At 42.2% G+C, this 20703-nt stretch overlaps 1 protein-coding gene across 1 annotated transcript in view; it reads left to right on the top strand.

Moving 5' to 3' along the window:
- The window catches only part of RXFP1 (relaxin family peptide receptor 1), a 351549-nt gene that overhangs the window by 295530 nt on the left and 35316 nt on the right, over window positions 1–20703 (top strand). The window contains exons 6-7 of the mRNA XM_063458232.1: window positions 4612–4683; window positions 6387–6458. Coding sequence (XP_063314302.1) covers window positions 4612–4683; window positions 6387–6458 — 144 coding nt within the window. The remainder of the gene's footprint in view (window positions 1–4611; window positions 4684–6386; window positions 6459–20703) is intronic.

Here is a 20703-nt window from a genome sequence, read left to right as displayed (position 1 = left end):
AATATGTTTCTCTGCTTTTTTTTTTTTTTTTTTTTTTTACTTCTTATGATTTAATGGAGAGAAATACAATGAAACGCTGTCACATACAAAAGTGATATATTGTCTTCTACAGAGCTTCCATGGAGTTATCTAGACCACTTTGACGTAATATTAAATGGTGATATGAGAAGTCATGGTACAAGAGGTTCATTTCAGCACACCAAAGAAATTTAATAATTCAAAGTCTCAACCATGAGGCTTGTATTTCATAATTATTATTTTTTTTTTATATAGTGCTGCAAAAAAAGTATTCTAAAAAAGCACTAAAAGTGAATCACCACTTCTTTGAAAGCACACCAATGAAAAAAACATGGAAATCATGCATGTATAATTGTGATATTGCTGCCATAATTTTTTTTTTTTTTATAATTCTTTATTTTTTTGTGCATCAACTCAGTAACATGCGCACTTGCAATGCCACGACAGCACGGGCAAGTCAATTATTGACATACATAGTAGAACAAAGCATGGCTTGTATAAACATTGCACATTTTTAAATAGTAATTAGGCGTAATAGAGGAGTCAGGAGTAACTAACCGTTGGACTAACAGTCAAATTATTTATCTAAATTAAAGTCTAGCGTGAGGGGCTCCCATGGTTGTATGGCGACTAGGTGTAGTGCCCTCGAGGGGGTGTTATAGTCGGCTATTGGGAGCCAGACCGGTCTGTTTAGGGCCAGTGTGTATCCTATGGTCTACGTCTCCTGCTGTGGGGGATGCATGTATTTAGTGAGACCTAGTGAGTGCGTGGGAACCCAAAGCCTATATCCACCGGTAGTGTGCAATGGTTGCTGTCAGAGTGTAAAGGCATTAGATTGTGTCCCAGTGTGCTTAGGCTTTTGCATAATGCCCCACCACAGGGGATGTCTGGGGGGGAGGAAAGTGTTGTGAGATCATTTTGCGGTGAACACCATGAGTGTCGTCGCTAGGGTTTGGACTATCTTTAGCACAGGTTATTCTGGAGCTCCAGTCAGGTCAGTGCAGTCAAGGTGTTGGGAACAGGTGAGAACGGGGTGGCGAGTATAAAACAAAAGGAACAGAAATCTGAACTTAGCAATTTGTAACAAAGTGTAAAGTAGAGTAAGGTGTCACATTATGTAACTGCTCCCTGTCCATTCCGGGGAGTAAAAGGGGTTATATTGTCCACGTTCCAAGTCCCAGAAGTGGTTCGGGCCCTCCGCTCCTGCGGGTCATCGCTGATACCGACCGCTGCCAGGAAGGTGGCCGCCTCTGCCACGTCTGTGGCCTTGTGTTGTCCTCCTTCTGTGAGTGCTGTAAGGGTTCTGGGCGTAGTCCAGCGGTACTGTATGCCAGCCTCTTGTAGCCGTTGGGTGATGGGTTTCATAGAATTTCTCCATAGTAGGGTGGAGCGGTGGAGATCCTGAAACAGTGAGATCTTGTGGTTCTCAAAGTCCAGAGGTGACTGCTTATGCATAGCTCTTAGTAAGGCTTGTTTGTCTTGTCTCGTGCCACAGCGCAGTATTATGTCTCTTGGAGCTGTGGGTGGTGCCCTAGGGGACTTGGCGATGCGGTATGCCCCATCTTGTGTGAATTGCTTGGCTAGTTTCGCTGGGAGTAACTTAGTCACCATTCTCCTGATGAGATGTGGTAGTTCCTCGTTTGACACGGTTTCTGCTACTCCCCTGATCTTTTTATTTTTCTGGCGTGTCCTTTCGTCAAGTGCATCTATTCTGTGGGAGGTGTCAGAGTGCTGTGTCTGCAGCCGAGTGACAGAGTCTCCTACTGCCGCAATTTGGCGTTGTAAGTCGGCTATAGTTGCGTCTGTTGCTTGGACCCGGGCGGTTACTGCCCGTACTTCAGTCCGCACTGCGGCTATGTCGGCAGCAAAGAGCTTTTGGATGCGGTCAAACAAGTTGTCTATGTCCTGCCTGGTCGCAGGTTCTGAGGTAGTCGGGGTATGCGTGGTTTGGGTCTCCGCTAGGGGTGACTTTTGTGCAGTATCACTCACCCCTTCCTGCCCCTGGTGGGCACAGGCCTCTGTTTCAGTCTGTTCCTGCTCTCTGTGTGGCCGTGGACGTTGGAGCAGCATGCCTATGTCCTGTGTATCTTGGGGGGCATGTGCCTGTGATTTATGGGATTTTCTGCCCATCTCTCCTGTCCCTTGTACCTCTGTTTGTTGGAGGTCGGGTGTGAGCCAGTCCGGGTCCCACCAGGCTGCGGAAGTGTGCGGCGTGGCTCTCAGGCCGACTGTGTGAAAGGCCTTGGGAGGCCGTCGTTTTGATTTTGTGCCCGTCGGGTGAAAAAAAGGCATCGGAGCGTGCCTCTCGGGTTCCTGCAGCCGATGGAGATGTGCCCGTCGGTGTTTGCCCGGTGGGTTAGCGGGTAAGTCCCGTTTTTCGGTGCGCAGCTCGTGGAGCTCCAGAAATGGCGCCTGTGCTGAGCGCCCGCTAAGCCCCGCCCTCACCGCTGCCATAATTTTTTAAGTTGTATTAGTGCACCTGCACAAACTCTAAGAAATTAGAATAAGGCCCGTGTGGAATATTCTATCAATTAGTAAAGAATCAGCAAGATAATCTAGTTTTGAATTTTGAAAAATGTAAGTACTAGTATTATATTACATTCCAACCTTATAACATTAAATGTAATGTGGGCTTACCTATACCAGGAGCATTCCTTGATTGCTGGCAGTGATACTCTTAGCTTTCCCATATGTACCTCATTAATCATATAGGCTTTGTTTGTGACTATATGCACTTTGAATGAAACTGGGTGAATTACCAGCCTGAATGTTGTTTAGAAGGGCTGTATGGCATTAAACATAGCTATAGCCCAGGAGGTGGGGAGCCCCAGACACACTTTATCATATTCCTTCTGTCCACTGCCTGTGCAATTGAAGAAGCCATAAGGCCCTTTGGTTCATATCTCCGTAATCTCCTCCATAGCAAATGCTACGATGTAGATTAAGTAAAATAAAGCGCGTGCATGTGTGTGTGTATTTAAAATGCAAAACTCCGGCATTGTTGAAATCCTTGAATCTTAAAAAAACATTGGGTGTGGCTGTTCCACTTTTCTTTCCCACCAACAAAATGGCACGGTGTGTCTCACACTCCTTTATTCATATTTGTTTAGCATATTAATAATAGGCTTAAAACACTGAATTAAATTGAACTATGAAAAGAATCCTGGTATACAGGCTGTTCTTTCTGTTCTATGAATTAATGTTGAATAAACTTTAATTAAAGTGTTGAGTTTCTTTGATCTCTGTGTAATAGTTGTTTCTTTAATTTTTGTTCTTATAAAATCTTTTACTGGGGAGGATACATTGAGATTTAATTTGTTTTCAAGTATGTCATGGCCACACTAACACTGCATCGTCACAAAAGAGGTTACAATATAATATTAAAAATACAAAATAATATTAATACACAACACATACATACATTTAAAACAGAAAAGGTAGGAAATATAATAAACAATGATTACAGGTGCATTCTGTTTTGAGATAAGTAGAGAGGGATCTCACAAATGATTTTTGGCTGAGACAGACCCTGCCCCCCCTAATATTTTATTGCTGACTGGGGGCTAGTGATTCATGACAGTTAGCAGCTGGTGGATGCTCACCGTTTAGTATACATGCCCTCAAACAATGCATGGCAGGAAAAGACATAAGGGAGGTGTTAAACCTAATGTGGGGATCATATTGACCCACATAGACTTTTGCAACTCATTTCCTATTGGCTGCTAGTGCAAAAAACCTATAACAACCCCTTTTAGTTGTAAATTAGATGAAGCCATTTCTCTCTATTTAGATTTTTACCGGCAGTAATTTAATCAATACAAACAGAAAAACGTTGCATCAGGAACTTATAAATAGAGGCCTTTGTGTCATCAAAGAAATAAGTACAAACTAGGACACGTTCTGTGGTATATTATCTCAATCCAGAGTCTGATCTACAAATGTCATTAGGGGGCAGATTTGTCAAAGTGTTTTGACAAATATAAATGGCAAAGGGCAGAGTAAAGTGGTACGGCAATCACCATGGAAACTAGTGTACACAGCAGATACATTCCTATGGTGAATTCCTCCTTCTACATATTTGCATCAGTTTTCAGAACAAGACACATTACCAAATACCCTGCCTCCCTCTCTCACTGAATCTAGTGCTGTGGAATCTGTTGGCATACTAGATTTAAAAAAAAAAGATAGCAAATGAAAAGCATTTAAAGCATAGGATTACAAACAGAAAACCCAGGCTTATTGCATATATTTAAGCATGAAGAGTACTGCCCCTTTGACGCCAGCTGTTGCATACTCACAGAGTATTTATTTATGTTCTCGCATGACCTTTGAGAAACCAAAGAAACTGATGTTAAACAAATTTACAACTTTGCAAAGACAGACAGAATATCATGCACATGACCTGTGCAGAGCTATGTTTAAAATGCAATAATTTTTGATGCAGGAATTTACAAAATTAAATGTATTTTTAAATATATCCATCTGCATGGTGTACTTTTACATATTCTCTAGCTCCACCTAGTGTTCAGCGAAATATATACAGCTCCAAATTGCTAGGGCTATACATTAATCATTGTCTTTCATTCCCACTAGGTATCTGCAGCATAATAAAATCAGGACTGTATCCATGTACGCTTTTAGAGGACTCCACAACTTGACAAAGCTGTAAGTGCTAGGAAACAATGAGTTTCATATTTTATTAAAAACATGTCTAGACATAGTCTTATAGTCACAGTCCACAAGCACAAACATCATTTTATGCACACGTGCTCCGTTGAGAGCAAAACAAACTACGCATAAAAGTAAACTCAATAGAAGTCAATACATTTGTGCAGCATTTTAAAAAGTGAAGTTTTTTTTTTCATTTAACATAAAATTGTGGAGACTAGATAACCATTGAGTAAAACTGATCTTAATGAATCCAATTTGGAGGGAACAAAATCTTCAGTTCAGTGATTCTGACCTAAATGTCAACTTTCAAATCACCATAACTGTCCAATCATCACAGTTTAGCGCATAACTTTTAATATTTGAAAATTTTTTATTTGTTTCTAAAAAGGTCAAAACTGTTATAAAACCTTGCAGTTATTCACTAAAGTGAGCATTGCTGGGAATTCAAAGTGAATTGAAAATGTATTTCAAAATTAGGCCAAGATAGCCAAATTAGAACAATTCTCCAAATCAAGTCTGTATTCAGTTCAGCTATTTTAAATTTTGAGAGAAAAAAAGGGTAGCAAGAGAGGTGAGGACAGACAACAGCTCAAATAGCCTGCCCTTCGGTGGGTCCCAACTCAGATCTCAAGCTGGTTTTAGCTCAACTTGTGCCATTTAAGAGAGAACATCACTGAAGCATATCAGACTGGTCCCACCCATACGGGCAGTCCAGATCCTAAATGCCAGCAAGTTCCCTCTGCACGAGAGATACAGCAACCCCAGACGATCGTTTCAACTTTGTAAGGCATCATCAGTGAGGCATAGCTGATATCTCTCTAGGCACCGTGAGCAAGGGGTCCACGTCTGGATTACCCTTTACAATTAAGGAGTGTTTTTTTTATCTCCTTAAGTTTATAGGGCAAATTGACGTGGACCCCTTGCTCACAGTGCCTAGAGAGATATTGGCTATACCTCACTGATGATACCTTACAAGGTTGAAACAATCCTCTGGGGTTGCTGTATCTCTCGTGCATGGGGAACTTGCTGGCATTTCGGATCTGGACTGCCAGTACGGGTGGGACCAGTCTGATATGCTTCAGATATGTTCTCTCTGTAATGGTACAAGTTAAGCTAAATCCAGCTTGAGATCTGAGCGGGACCCACCGAAGGGCAGGCTAATTGAGCTGTTGCCTGTCCTCACTTCTCTTGCTACCTGTTTTTTCTCTCCTTAAGTTTAAATGGTAATCCAGACGTGGACCCCTTGCTCACGGTGCCTAGAGGGATATTGGCTATACCTCACGGATGATACCTAACAAGGTTGAACCGATCGTCTGGAGTTGCCGTATCTCTCATGCAGAGAGAACTTGCTGGCATTTCGGATCTGGACTGCCCGTACGGGTGGGACCAGTCTGATATGCTTCAGATATGTTCTCTCTGTAATGGCACAAGTTGAGCTAAAACCAGCTTGAGATCTGAGCGGGGACCCACCGAAGGGCAGGCTAATTGAGCTGTTGCCCGTCCTCACCTCTCTTGCTGCTTGTTTTTTTCTCATTTTAAATTTGAAATTCATGTTGAATTTTCAGCAATTATCACATTAGTGTTGCTGCCCGTGTCTGCTTTAGCAACTATAAATAAGTGCATTTGGGAAGCATCCACAAAAATGAATTGTCTGAGTATTTGTCAATTTATCTTCCCGTTTCATCACCCATGTGCAGGTATTTAAGTCACAACATGATAACTACACTTAAACCTGGAGTGTTTGAAGACCTTCATCGGCTGGAATGGCTGTAGGTATAGATTATGTTTGAAAAGTATAAATAAAATGTTCATTATTCATCAGCATTGCATTTCTCCCAACTATCCGAAATTCAGTGGAACAGTCCTGATTTTTGGGTCCTGTCCAGCCTTAGTTCCCTAGTGTCCAGCTTTTGAACAATCATAGTGTGAGTGTACCAATAGATGCACATGTGCTATCATTAGGGCACAAGGACCCTACAGGGAGCACTAAAATTGTGTCTGCCCTCAGTAGGCCTGCATTCATTCCAGGCTGACCTGTCATTAAGCCGGACGGACATGTCCCTTTTCCAGTGTTTCCGCCCCTCTTGGGGTGGAGCTTGTGACACAATTACATCACTGACTGCCCCCTTTATCTCCCTCCCATCGGCTCCCAATTCTCTGGATGCTGTATTGGGAGGCATGGCATTGCCATTGATTCCCAACTCATTTCTCAAAGCACAACAATTCAAGGTTTTCATTTTCATTAACCCCGTAAGAATTAGGAAATATATATTCCTGAACCGTTGTAGTGCCTTGAGGAGTTGGAAAACACTAGTATATGTTATCACCAAGGTGACCTAAGTAATATAATGCTCCGTATTCCTTTTCATTAGATGGGACATTTAAACTGAACATGAGAGGCTTAGTTGCAGAGTACACTCCGTTCACGAGGTATAGATCAGATGCCAACATTGACAATATTCAACAAGCTACAAATCCAGCCTCTTCACTCTAAATAATAGTTTTGTTTTACTCTTTATTGGCTTGTTTCTTGTATCATTAATTTCCAGTGAGATTTCCAAAACAATATTAACATTGGTAAGACATTTGTTCCAATAACATTGATAAATGGCACTCTGTTAAGCAGTAATTGGGTATAAACACGCTAGTCAAAAGTTCCCTAAATGCGTTGTCTATAAATATTTATGTTATTACTTTACAGAAATGTTGCTCTTTCAATGTTTCAATTATTCTCTCTATTCAGCCTTGTCCAGATATTGCAGAGTAGGCTCAATATGACTCCAAATATGGTCCAGATTTAAGCTAAATCAAATGCTGCTAGATGGCTGAAATACAGAATTTAAAAATTCAAAATATTTGGACGCAGGGAGCACTAACAGCTAGCAGGCTAATAGTTAAAAAAAAAAAAAACTTGGTGGCTCCATGACTAACCATGTGGCTACTGGTCAGTGCTGCCTAGCCATCTGCTAAATTAAACAGTATTTTTTTTTTTTTTTTAAATCAGCCTTACTTATACTAATATAGGGTGCATATTGACCCTTATAGGCTTATTTTTTTTACTATATAAAAAAATAATGTGGAGGAGACTACCAAGTACTGGCCGGCAATTACATGGTTAACACTTTTGCTGCAGAGGGTTATTTAACAATTTGTCCGTTGGCTGCTAGTGCTGCCAGTGGGCAAATAGTACCATGAAACCTGGACATGGGAGCGATTGTTGTACTTGTGAGACATCTCTGAATACAAATATGAGTGTTTTAGAGCAGTAAAACCTATAATGAAGATGGGTATAATGCAGATGATATTGTATTGATGAACTGTTTTTTTTTTTGTGAAAAATGCAACAAAATATGAACTCTAACTTTGGGCAGGGTTTTTAACTGGCTATGAAAAAATACTGGACATACCTCATTTTGAATAGCCTGGATTTTCTACGTTTGCAACTGGTATGCCATGATGGGGTTAATTTCCATTCCTGGGCTGACATATAGTCTCAAAGGCAACATAAGCCCAGCAAACCAATCTGTCAAATTTCAATGTGTTAAAACTGAAATTGACCAGCTCTTTATTTGACCCTGTAACTTTCCAAAACACCATAAAACCTGTACCCGTGGGACATCACAGTATACAAATATGTGTATTGTATTGCAGTAAAAGCTAACAATATTATGACATTCACAGTTAAAATGCCATGCAGAATTTGGAAAATAGCAATATTTCTTAATTTGTCACACTTTTTTTTTTAGATTTCAACATATTAAATTGTGTTCTATATATAAATATTTGATGTGAAACGAAAGCCCTATTTCTCCTGAACAAAATGATATATAATAATTGTGGGTGCATTTAATACGTAACAAGTCAATTCTGGTTGATCAGACATGTAGCTCAAATTCCAGGATTTGTTTTGGTCAGAACTTGTACAACTGCCTCCGTCCTTAAGTAGTTAAATATATTTCTGACCTACTACGTTTGGACACTATACAGGATTATGTGTATCATTCTAAATATTTTAAAGTATCAGTTACACAAATCATGTTCCGGGTAATTAGAAAATGTGGAATTTATTCATGTCTTAGAAATTGATAGGGATGTGAGGCATCATTGCAGAGTGTCTGATATTGTTTATCCCTTATGTCTCTTGAATGATATAGAGTCTGCAAATATTTAATACTTTAATCCCCAGAATAGCGCATAATCCATTTCAGGTGTTTTTGAAGGATTACATCATGAATTTCAAAATGTCATAGAAAATAAACAAGTGAGGTACTGAAAATGCTGACGTTTGCAAGCATTTGTTTTTCATGACGTTTGCAAGCATCTGTTTATTTAACCCCTGAACACCGCAGCCAAATGTACAAGTTGTGAACGAAACAAAACGTAAACAAAACCTGGCATTTGCGCTATATGTCTGTCCAACCGTAATTCACCTCTTTCATATTAAATGCACCCCCCCTTATTATATATCATTTTATTCAGGGGAAACAGGGCTTTCATTTAATATCAAATATTTAGCTATGAAACATAATTTAATATGAAAAAAATGGGAGAAAATAAGATTTTTTTGATTTTTTTAGTTCTACATGACATTTTAACTGTCAATGTCATAATACTGTTTGCTTTTACTGCAATAAAATACACATATTTGTATTCAGCAAAGTCTTACGTGTAAAACAGTACCCCCTATGTACAGGTTTTATGGTGTTTTGGGAAGTTACAGGGTCAAATATAGCGTGTTACAGTTGAAATTGAAATTCGCCAGATTGGTTACGTTGCCTTTGAGACTGTATAGTAGCCCAGGAAATTAATTTACACCCATAATGGCATACCATTTGCAATAGTAGACGACCCAAGGTATTGCAAATAAGGGATGTCCAGTCTTTTTTAGTAGCCATTTGGTCACAAACACTGGCCAAATTTAGCGTTAGTATTTGTTTGTGTGTGAAAAATTCAAAAAACGCCAATTTTGGCCAGTGTTTGTGACTAAGTGGCTACTAAAAAAGACTGGACATACCCCATTTGCAATACCTTTGGTTGTCTACTATTGCAAATAGTATGCCATCATAGGGGTAATTTTTATTTTTGGGCTACCATAGGGTCATAAAGGCAACGTAAGCAATCTGGCGAATTTTAATGTGAAAAAAATTAAACACAAGCCTTATATTTGACGCTGTAATTTTTGAAAACACCATAAAACCTGTACATGAGGGGTACTGTTGTACTCGGGAGACTTCGCTGAACACAAATATTTGTGTTTCAAAACAGTAAAAAGTATTGCAGCAATAATATCGTCCGTGTAACTGCTGTTTGTGCGTGAAAAATTCAAAAAACGTCACTTTTACTGGCGATATCATGGTTGTAATACATTTTACTGTTTTGAAACACTAATATTTGTGTTCAGCGAAGTCTCCCGAGTAAAACAGTACCCCACATGTACAGGTTTTATGGTGTCTTGGAAAGTTATAGGGTTAAATATAGTGCTAGCAAATTAAATTCCCTATACTTTCGGCATGGGTGGCCGGTCAGGCAGGTCCCGCTAATTGTAATTAATTAGGATACCTAATTATGTAAAATTATTACATAAATATATGTGTAGAATTAATATATGTATATATACATATGTGTATATATACGTATATATATATATATATTTTTTTTTTTTTTAATATTTTTATTTATATATAGGTATATATAAGTGATAGGTGATAGGTATATGTATATAGATATATATATTATTTCGTTCTACGTGTATTTTGATATAAATATATATATATTAATATCACAATACAGTTAGAACGAAATAAAACACATCTATATATTTTTTTATATTTTATTTTTAATAATTTTTTTAATTTTATTTTTTTACATATTTACATATTTTTTTTTTTATATTATTTATAAATATATATATAACAATAATTATATATATATTTAATCAGTATCAATCTACGTGTAATTTGATATTAATATATATATATAATTATATACATATTAATATTAAAATACACCTAGACGGTGTATGTGTATGTGTGTATATGTGTATATATATACTTAGATCATATATATATATATAATATATATATGATCTAAGTATATATATTTTTTTTTTTTTACACTTTTAACTTTATTTGATTTTATTTTCAGCCAGCAGGGGGACCAACTGTCATTACAGTTGGTCCCCCTGCTGGCAATACAGAAGCCAGCTATACCTCGCAAGGCCTAGGCCTCGCAAGGACCTCACTCTCACATGACCGGGAGGGACCGGAGGAGGAAGACCGTGAGACCGCCGGCGACCGGGTAAGTTACTAAAAACCGGAGGGCGTACTATTACGCCCTGCGGCGTTTAGAGACGCTTTTAAAAGGACGTAATAGTACGCCCTCCGATCATAAGGGGTTAAAGCAGACTATATATGAATATATATATACATGCATTTTGCAGGAAGAGTGCTGCCGTAGTGACCAATATTCATACATGATACATATTAAGTTACAGCGCACACATAAAAACACACTAATAATCACATCAGGCTTAAAATCTCCTATGTAAGAAAACAAGTATGGGGATTCAGTTCCACCATATGGCCATATTGTGCTAAGCATTGGCGGATCCAGGGGGGGGGCAACGGGGCAATTGCCCCCCCCGAGATTCTCCCCTGCCGGCTAGTGCAGGGCTGGCATTGCCCAAGCGCCAGCCCTGCAATGTGCCTGCGGACCGGGAGGGAGATCAGTGATCAGTGATCTCCCTCCCCGGTCCGCAGGCACATTACTGACAGCCGACCGGCAGGGGAGGGAGAGAGGACCCGGGAGCTGTTACCAGCAGCTCCTCCGGGTCCTCCTCTCGCGAGATTTGGAGCGTTGCCGCGGTTACCACGGCAACGCTCCAAATCTCGCGAGAGTGAACTCTAGCCCTGGAGCGCGGGCTAGAGTTCACTGGAACCACTGGACCACCAGGGATTCCCCACTGGGACCACCAGGGATCCAGAAATGTCCCCCCTCCTCCTCAATAAAGGTAAGAAGGGAGGGGGGACATAAATATATTTTATTAAATACATTTTTTTTTTTTTTATTAAAAAGCCTCCCTTCCCTCCTCCCCTCCCCCATACACACTGCCCCCATACACACTGCCCAACATACACTGCCCCCATACACACTGCCCACCATACACTGCCCCCATACACACACTGACCCCATGCACACACTACACACACTGACCCCATGCACACACTGACCCCATGCACACACTGACCCCATGCACACACTACACACACTGACCCCATACACACACTGACCCCATACACACACTGACCCCATGCACACACTACACACACTGACCCCATACACACACTGACCCCATGCACACACTGACCCCATGCACACACTGACCCCATGCACACACTACACACACTGACCCCATACACACACTGACCCCATACACACACTGACCCCATACACACACTGACCCCATGCACACACTGACCCCATGCACACACTGACCCCATGCACACACTACACACACTGACCCCATACACACACTGACCCCATACACACACTGACCCCATACACACACTACACACACTGACCCCATACACACACTACACACACTGTCCCCATACACACACTACACACACTGTCCCCATACACACACTGACCCCATACACACACTGACCCCATGCACACACTACACACACTGACCCCATACACACACTGACCCCATGCACACACTACACACACTGACCCCATACACACACTGACCCCATGCACACACTGACCCCATGCACACACTACACACACTGACCCCATACACACACTGACCCCATACACACACTACACACACTGACCCCATACACACACTACACACACTGTCCCCATACACACACTACACACACTGTCCCCATACACACACTGTCCCCATACACACACTGTCCCCATATACACACTGTCCCCATACACACACTGTCCCCATATAAACACTGACCCCATACACACACTACACACACTGACCCCATACACACACTGACCCCATACACACACTACACACACTGACCCCATACACACACTGACCCCATACACACACCATACACACAATACACACACTGACCCCATACACACACTACACACACTGCCCCCATACACACAAACACTGCCCCCATACACACAAACACTGCCCCCATACACACAAACACTGCCCCATACACACAAACACTGCCCCCATACACACACTGTCCCCATACACACACTGTCCCCATACACACACTGTCCCCATACACACACTGTCCCCATATACACACTGTCCCCATACACACTACACACACTGACCCCATACACACACTGACCCCATACACACACTACACACATTGACCCCATACACACACTGACCCCATACACACACTGACCCCATACACACACTGACCCCATACACACACTACACACACTGACCCCACACACACTGACCCCACACATACACACACTGCCCCCATACATACACACACTGCCCCCATACACACAAACACTGCCCCCATACACACAAACACTGCCCCCATACACACAAACACTGCCCCCATACACACAAACACTGCCCCCATACACACACTGTCCCCATATACACACTGTCCCCATACACACACTGTCCCCATATACACACTGTCCCCATACACACACTGCCCCACACACACACTGCCCCACAAACACTGCCCCATACACACACTTCCCCCTTACACACACTGACCCCATACACACACTGACCCACAAACATTGCCCCACATACAAACACTACACACACTGACCCCATACACACACTGCCCCCACAAACACTGCCTCCATACACACACTGCCCCACAAACACTGTCCCCATACACACTGCCCCACAAACACTGCCCCATACACATACTGCCCCGCACACACTGCACACCTATACACACACAGTGCCCTACACACCCTGCTGCCCCCCCATACACACATTGCCCCAAACACACACACACGACCCCCCCATACACACAGTGCCCCCCATACACACACTGCCCCACACAGACATACAGTGCCCCCCATACACACACTGCCCCACACAGACATACAGTGCCCCCATACACACACTGCCCCCTAACACACACACTGCCACCCTTACGCACTCACACTCACTTCACCGCTCACACACACACTGCACCTTTCACACACACTTCACCCCTAACACACACCACTTCTCCTATGCCCTATATCCCAGCAGACCCCAGGTAAGTTGTCAAACTGTTCTTAAACGGTATGACTACTTACTCCGGGGTGGGATCCTGGCACTACTGGCACCATAACTACTACACTGAGCTGTAGTGGTTATTGTGCTAGGATTATTTTTATTAAATAATCTACAAGTGCCCCTCCCGAGATCAGGCTCTGGATCCGCCACTGGTGCTAAGCCCACCACTATTGGAGTACTATTGGGGTTCTGTGAAGTAGTGATAAAAATAAAAAATCTTGTAAGCTTTGGAGTTGGTGTTTAATGAATATATATATATATATATATATATACAGTGGGACCTCGGTTTACGAATTTAATGTGTTCTCAGGGAAGTTTCTTATTGCGAAAAATTTGTAAACCGAAACGCGGTTTTCCATAGGAATGCATTGAAAACCAATTAATCCGTTCTGGAGGTCAGAAAAAAGTCAAAATGAGCTGGCATGGAAACCAACCCACAATGCAGAAAACACAATAAAAGGCATGCAAATGACGAAGCTCAGCTCCGTACCTTTCCACCGCTTGAGAAATGCACCAAAAAGTCCCAAAACAACTGCAAACAATTTCCAGAATGGCTCCAAAACTCGATGCAAAAGCCGCTCCAACACCTTCATACACAACACCACGTGCTACCCACAGGCTCCAGCATGCAGGGGGAGGTGCTATAAACCTCCCAGGTGCAATGCATCCTGGGGAAACTTGCTTTGTATTGCGAAAAAAAATTGTAAACTGAGACATTATTTTCAATGGATTTTCATTTGGAAACCGAAAATTATGTTAACCGAGGCGTTTGTAAACCGAGGTCCCACTGTACACTGAACAAAATTATGAACGCAACACTTTTGGTTTTGCCCCCATTTTTCGTGAGCTAAACACAAAGATCTAAGACTTTTTCTATGTACACAAAAGGCCAATTTCTCTCAAATATTGTTCACAAATCTGTCTAAATCTGTGTTAGTGAGCACTTCTCCTTTGCCGAGTTTAATCCATCCACCTCACAGGTGTGGCACATCAAGATGCTGATTAGACAGCATGATTACTGTCTAATCAGCCACTCTAAAATGTGCAGTTTTATCACACAGCACAATGCCACAGATGTTGCAAGTTTTGAGGGAGCGTGCACAGGGCCAGAGCTACCATAAGGCGGCCCAGGCGCCTCCCCTCAACGCAGCCTCTTACCACCCGCCCAGCTTACTGCCGCCCGAGGAGCCTCCTTCACTGGTGTCTGCCGCAGGCTGTGTTGTGGGGGCGGGGATATGAATGACATCATATCCCTGCTCCCTGTGTACCACACATGTATGTATGTCTCTGTGTGCATGTATGTATGTATTGTGTGTATGTCTCTGTGTGCATGTATTGTATGTGTGTCTCTGTGTGCATTTGTGTATGTATTGTATGTATGTCTCTGTGTGCCTGTATGTATGTATGTCTCTGTGGGCATGTATGTATGTATTGTATGTATGTCTCTGTGTGCATGTATGTATGTATGTCTCTGTGTGCATGTATGCATTTATGTATGTCTCTGTGTGCAGGTATGTATGTATGTATTTCTCTGTGTGCCTGTATGTATGTATGCCTCTCTGTGCGTGTATTGTGTGTATGTCTCTGTGTGCATGTATTGTGTGTGTGTGTGTGTGTGTCTCTGTGCATGTATTGTGTGTGTGTCTCTGTGTGCCTGTATGTATGTATGTATGTATTGTATGGATGTCTCTGTATGCATGTCTGTCTCTGGATGTCTGTCTCTGTATGTATGTCTCTGTACACATGTGTGTATGTATGCCTCTGTACGCGTGTATGTGTCTGTATGTAAGTATGTATGTATTTCTCTGTGTGCCTGTATGTATGTATGACTCTCTGTGCATGTATTGTGTGTATGCCTCTGTGTGCATGTATTGTATGTGTGTCTCTGTGTGCATTTGTGTATGTATTGTATGTATGTCTCTGTGTGCCTGTATGTATGGATGTCTCTGTGTGCATGTATGTATGTATTGTATGGATGTCTCTGTGTGCATGTCTGTCTCTGTATGTCTGTCTCTGTATGTCTGTCTCTGTATGTATGCCTCTGTACGCATGTATGTGTATGTGTCTGTATGTATGTATGTATCTGCATGCCTTTACGTCTTTGTATGTATGTTTCTGTATGCATGTATGCCTCTGTATGCCTGCATGTCTCTGTTCCTCTGTATGTGTGTATGTCTCTGTATGTGTGTATGTCTCTGTATGTGTGCATGTCGCTGCCTGTATGTCTCCATGTGACTGTCTGTATGTCTCTGTGTGACTGTTTCTGTATGTCTGTATCTCTCTGTCTGTATGTCTCTGTATGATTATGTCTGTGTTTGTATGACAGTATACCTGTACGACATTGTTTGATTGTGTGCCTGAAAAACAATGTCTGTGTGCCTCTATGATCGTGTAAGTATGTATGTATTTTTGCCTGCATATCTATGTCTACATGGCTTGGAAGATAAGACACACAAAGGGATCTGGAGGGGAGGGACACACAAAACGGACTAAAGGGAGAAATAGCCACATAGAGGGACTGTGGTGGAGAAAAAAACTAAGAAAGAGGTTGGGGGTAAGAGACACAAAAAGGGAATGGGTGTAAGTAAGAGACAAACACAGGAGGCACTAAATAGGTGTAATACATTCAAAAGAGGGGATATGAAACAGTAAAGAGGGTAAGAAAGTAAGAAATTCAAAAGGGGGGGCGGTTACAAGACACACAGGTGAAGACGCACTTTTTTTTGCGGGTGGGGGGGAAGGGGGCTGGTAAAATGCATCTTCGCCTGTGTAGCAAAAAATCCTTGCACCGGCCCTGAGCGTGCAATTGGCATGCTGACTGCAGGAATGTCCACCAGAGCTGCTGCCCGTGAATTGAATGTTCATTTCTCTACCATAAGCTGTCTCCAAAGGCATTTCAAGGCAGATGGCAGGCAGTGTGTATGGCATCATGTGGGTGAGTGGTTTGCTGATGTCAACTTTGTGGATCGAGTGGCCCATGGTGGCGGTGGGGTTATGGTATCGGCAGACGTATATTATGGACAACGAACACAGGTGCATTTTATTGATGGCATTTTGAATGCACAGAGATACCATGACGAGATCTTGAGGCCCATTGTTGTGCCATTCATCCACGACCATCACCTCATGTTGCAGCGTGATCTGTATACAATTCCTGAAAGCTGAAAACATCCCAGTTCTTGCATGGCCAGCATACTCACCGGACATGTCACCCATTAAGCATGCTTGGGATGCTCTGTATCGGCGTATATGACAGCATGTTCCAGGTCCTGCCAATAACCAGCAACTTTGCACAGCCATTGAAGAGAAGTGGACCAACATTCCACAGGCCACAATCAACAACCTAAACAACTCTATGCGAAGGAGATGTGTAGCACTGCGTGAGGCAAATGGTGGTCACATCAGATACTGACTGGTTTTTGGACCCCTCTGGACTTCCCCAATACAGTAAAACTGCACATTTTATTGTGGCCGGCTTAACCCCTTAAGGACCAAACTTCTGGAATAAAAGGGAATCATGACGTGTCACACACGTCATGTGTCCTTAAGGGGTTAAGGTACACCTGTGCAATAATCATGCTGTCTAATTAGCATCTTGATATGCCACACCTGTGAGGTGGCTGGATTATCTCGGCAAAGGAGAAGAGCACACTAACACAGATTTAGACAGATTTGTGAACAATATTTGAGAGAAATAGGCCTTTTGTGTACATAGAAAAAGTCTCAGATCTTTGAGCTCAGCTCATGCAAAATGGCTGCAAAAACAAAAGTGTTGCTTTTATAATTTTGTTAAATGTATATAAATATATTCATTAAACACCTGAAGTGGGCAAAAACAATAGGATTTAGTCACTTTATATGATCATGTTTTGCATAAACCTGCCACGACACCAATATATCCCATTTGTGGCAGGCCCTATCCTGGCAAACTAATGCCTGCTTTTATTAGATTAATAGATAGAAAGGTTCCACTTGTGAAAATGGGTCCAGAGAATTGGAACCACTACACCGGTGGAACCGCACCTTAGTGGACACTCCAGGGGTGTCCTGGGGCTTAACCCCTAATAGTAGAAATAGAGAAAAATACTCAAAAAGCTGGAGTAATCAAGACTAGCTGAGTATAGTACTGGATGGGTAGATAGATAATTTACTATAAGATATAGGTACTGAGTAATCTGAATTGAGTAATAGGTATTAACTCAACCTAGTGTAATCCAGCCTTAAATGGCTCACCTCCAGATAGATCCAGTGATACCTTGGTACCTATTCGCTCCAGAGATACCCACTGGGTACTGACTTTATTAGGCAATTGGGTACAGGTCAAGTCCAGGGGTTAGAGCGTATAGAATAGGTGTCTGTCAGACAGCTGACCTAGGTATCTGGAATGGGTCACTAAGAAAGTCTGGATAATAGTTTACGCCGAATTGTTACTGATTAACTCCACTCTACACCACACCTATGATAGTATGGTTGTAAGTGACTGGTTAAATCAGAGTCCTGTATCGGCGTTAGGGGTGGCATGCATCTTCACCACTGTAGATAAACCCTTAGCATCTAGGTACAAATATGACACTAGAAATAGCTGCTAAGTCCCTGTAGAGTGGAGTTAATCAGTAACAATTCGGCGTAAACTATTATCCAGACTTTCTTAGTGACCCATTCCAGATACCTAGGTCAGCTGTCTGACAGACACCTATTCTATACGCTCTAACCACTGGACTTGACCTGTACCCAATTGCCTAATAAAGTCAGTACCCAGTGGGTATCTCTGGAGCGAATAGGTACCAAGGTATCACTGGATCTATCTGGAGGTGAGCCATTTAAGGCTGGATTACACTAGGTTGAGTTAATACCTATTACTCAATTCAGATTACTCAGTACCTATATCTTATAGTAAATTATCTATCTACCCATCCAGTACTATACTCAGCTAGTCTGGATTACTCCAGCTTTTTGAGTATTTTTCTCTATTTTATTAGATTAACCCTTTTACTTGGGAACTCCTTCCACTTGGGGCTATTTATATATATATATATACCAGTCCATCGGCAAAACACCTAATGATATGAACCTGCACACCTCAATATTATGAGAGTAACACGAGCCAAGAGAGTCATGCCAGCCTGAATGTTGCCGAGATTAACAAGGTCCTAGTCAGAGGTGAGAACCTAAACCTGCTGGACTGTTACTACAACAGACAGACCTAATGAGAGGGGCTAAATGGAACGTATGTGGGAAATGTTGATGACTAGGAGACCTTCATGTACACTGGCACCAACAGCTAGTCACACAACATTTGAAAATTGTCAAGAGGAAGCTTGTGTCAAAACTGGAATTAGATGAACTACCCAAAACAACATGTATGAGCAATGGGGAGGACGAAATTCCCATACCATCACCTATAATTGTAGAGGGTTAACTGAACGAACCTGAAACTCTGCCCCAAGATGGCATAACAGCAGATATAAGAAAGATAATCATAAAAACTAGCAGTCCTTAATCACCGGACAAGATTACCAAAGATCACTGTAAATTTGCCACCAGAGAATATGCCAGCAGCAGTTAATGAGGCACTGTCCACAATCCCATCACAAAGACCGACAAGCTCATATATGCCACGGCATTAGTGGTCCTTTCAACTACTTAACTACAAGAGTTGAAGGAGAAACATTGCTATGGAGATTGAGTGGAGGAAAAGATAAAAGCTACATGTGAGGAAGTTAGTAAGCTGGATCAACTTCCCAGATGTGGAAAGATCAAGGATATGTCGTGGCTACTGAGAAAATATAAGAGTATGCCCATATCAGATACACTAGAAACACCTAAGCAAAGAATGACAGCACTGGTAACCAAACTGAACAGATACACTAGAGAAGCAGTCGCTAAGAAGTATCACATAATATCAAGGCCCTGTGGTCACTAGACCTGAAAGCAGATGACTGCATGCTCCCAGAACATGAGTCAGTCACCATTATTGTGGGACATATCCAACAATGATTTGGTAAGCCCCCTGATATGATCAATGTGGCAAACTCCCCTTTTTTAGCAAATTTTTGGAGGGGCCTGCTTGCCAGCCTCCAGCCCTGTGACTATGCGCCCTGCAAAAAGACATGCTAAAAAGTGACTTCCATGGGGAAAGGTGCCTCTTCCCCTCCCCAATAATCAACATCTACTGAATAAAGAAATGAACAATGCTGTATGAATGCCTAGCAGCACAAATGAACCAGCTACTAGCAACAGGCTCCCAACCTGGCTGGCTAACACATGGCAGAACAATACTGGTCATGGACCCTCACAAGGAAACAACACTATCTAACTACTGACCAATCATCTGGCTCCCCACAACATGAAAAATTCTGTCAGGCATCATAGCCTCCAAGATTATTGGGCACATGCATTAGAAAGCATTGGATTGAGACTGAGGAGGGGCCAGCCACAGCGAGACCTACGTGGCATGGGGGAAAAAGGTGAGTAAAAACACCTTACCCATGCGATCAGAGGGGGGCTGGTCACCTAAACAGTCACACCTACTGACAGACATACAGACATTCACTGATTTGACACACACTGACAGACACACACACACTCACTGACAAACATACATACACTCACTGGCAAACAGATTTACACACATTTTCTCATACAAGGTGCATAAGGGAGAAGAGCAGGAAGACTACAGCTCCCCCGCTGCTGCCTTCATTCTCCCTCAGCTGGCCATCTCCATTCTGCACAGCCGCTGAACCAAACTCAGGTGCAGGACAAAATTT

This window comes from Pelobates fuscus, chromosome 6 (assembly GCF_036172605.1).
Source record: "Pelobates fuscus isolate aPelFus1 chromosome 6, aPelFus1.pri, whole genome shotgun sequence".
In the NCBI taxonomy this organism is placed as follows: Eukaryota; Metazoa; Chordata; class Amphibia; order Anura; family Pelobatidae; genus Pelobates; species Pelobates fuscus.
The sequence above is the reverse complement of the archived record's forward strand: the minus strand, read 5'-3'. Positions and strand labels throughout refer to the sequence as shown.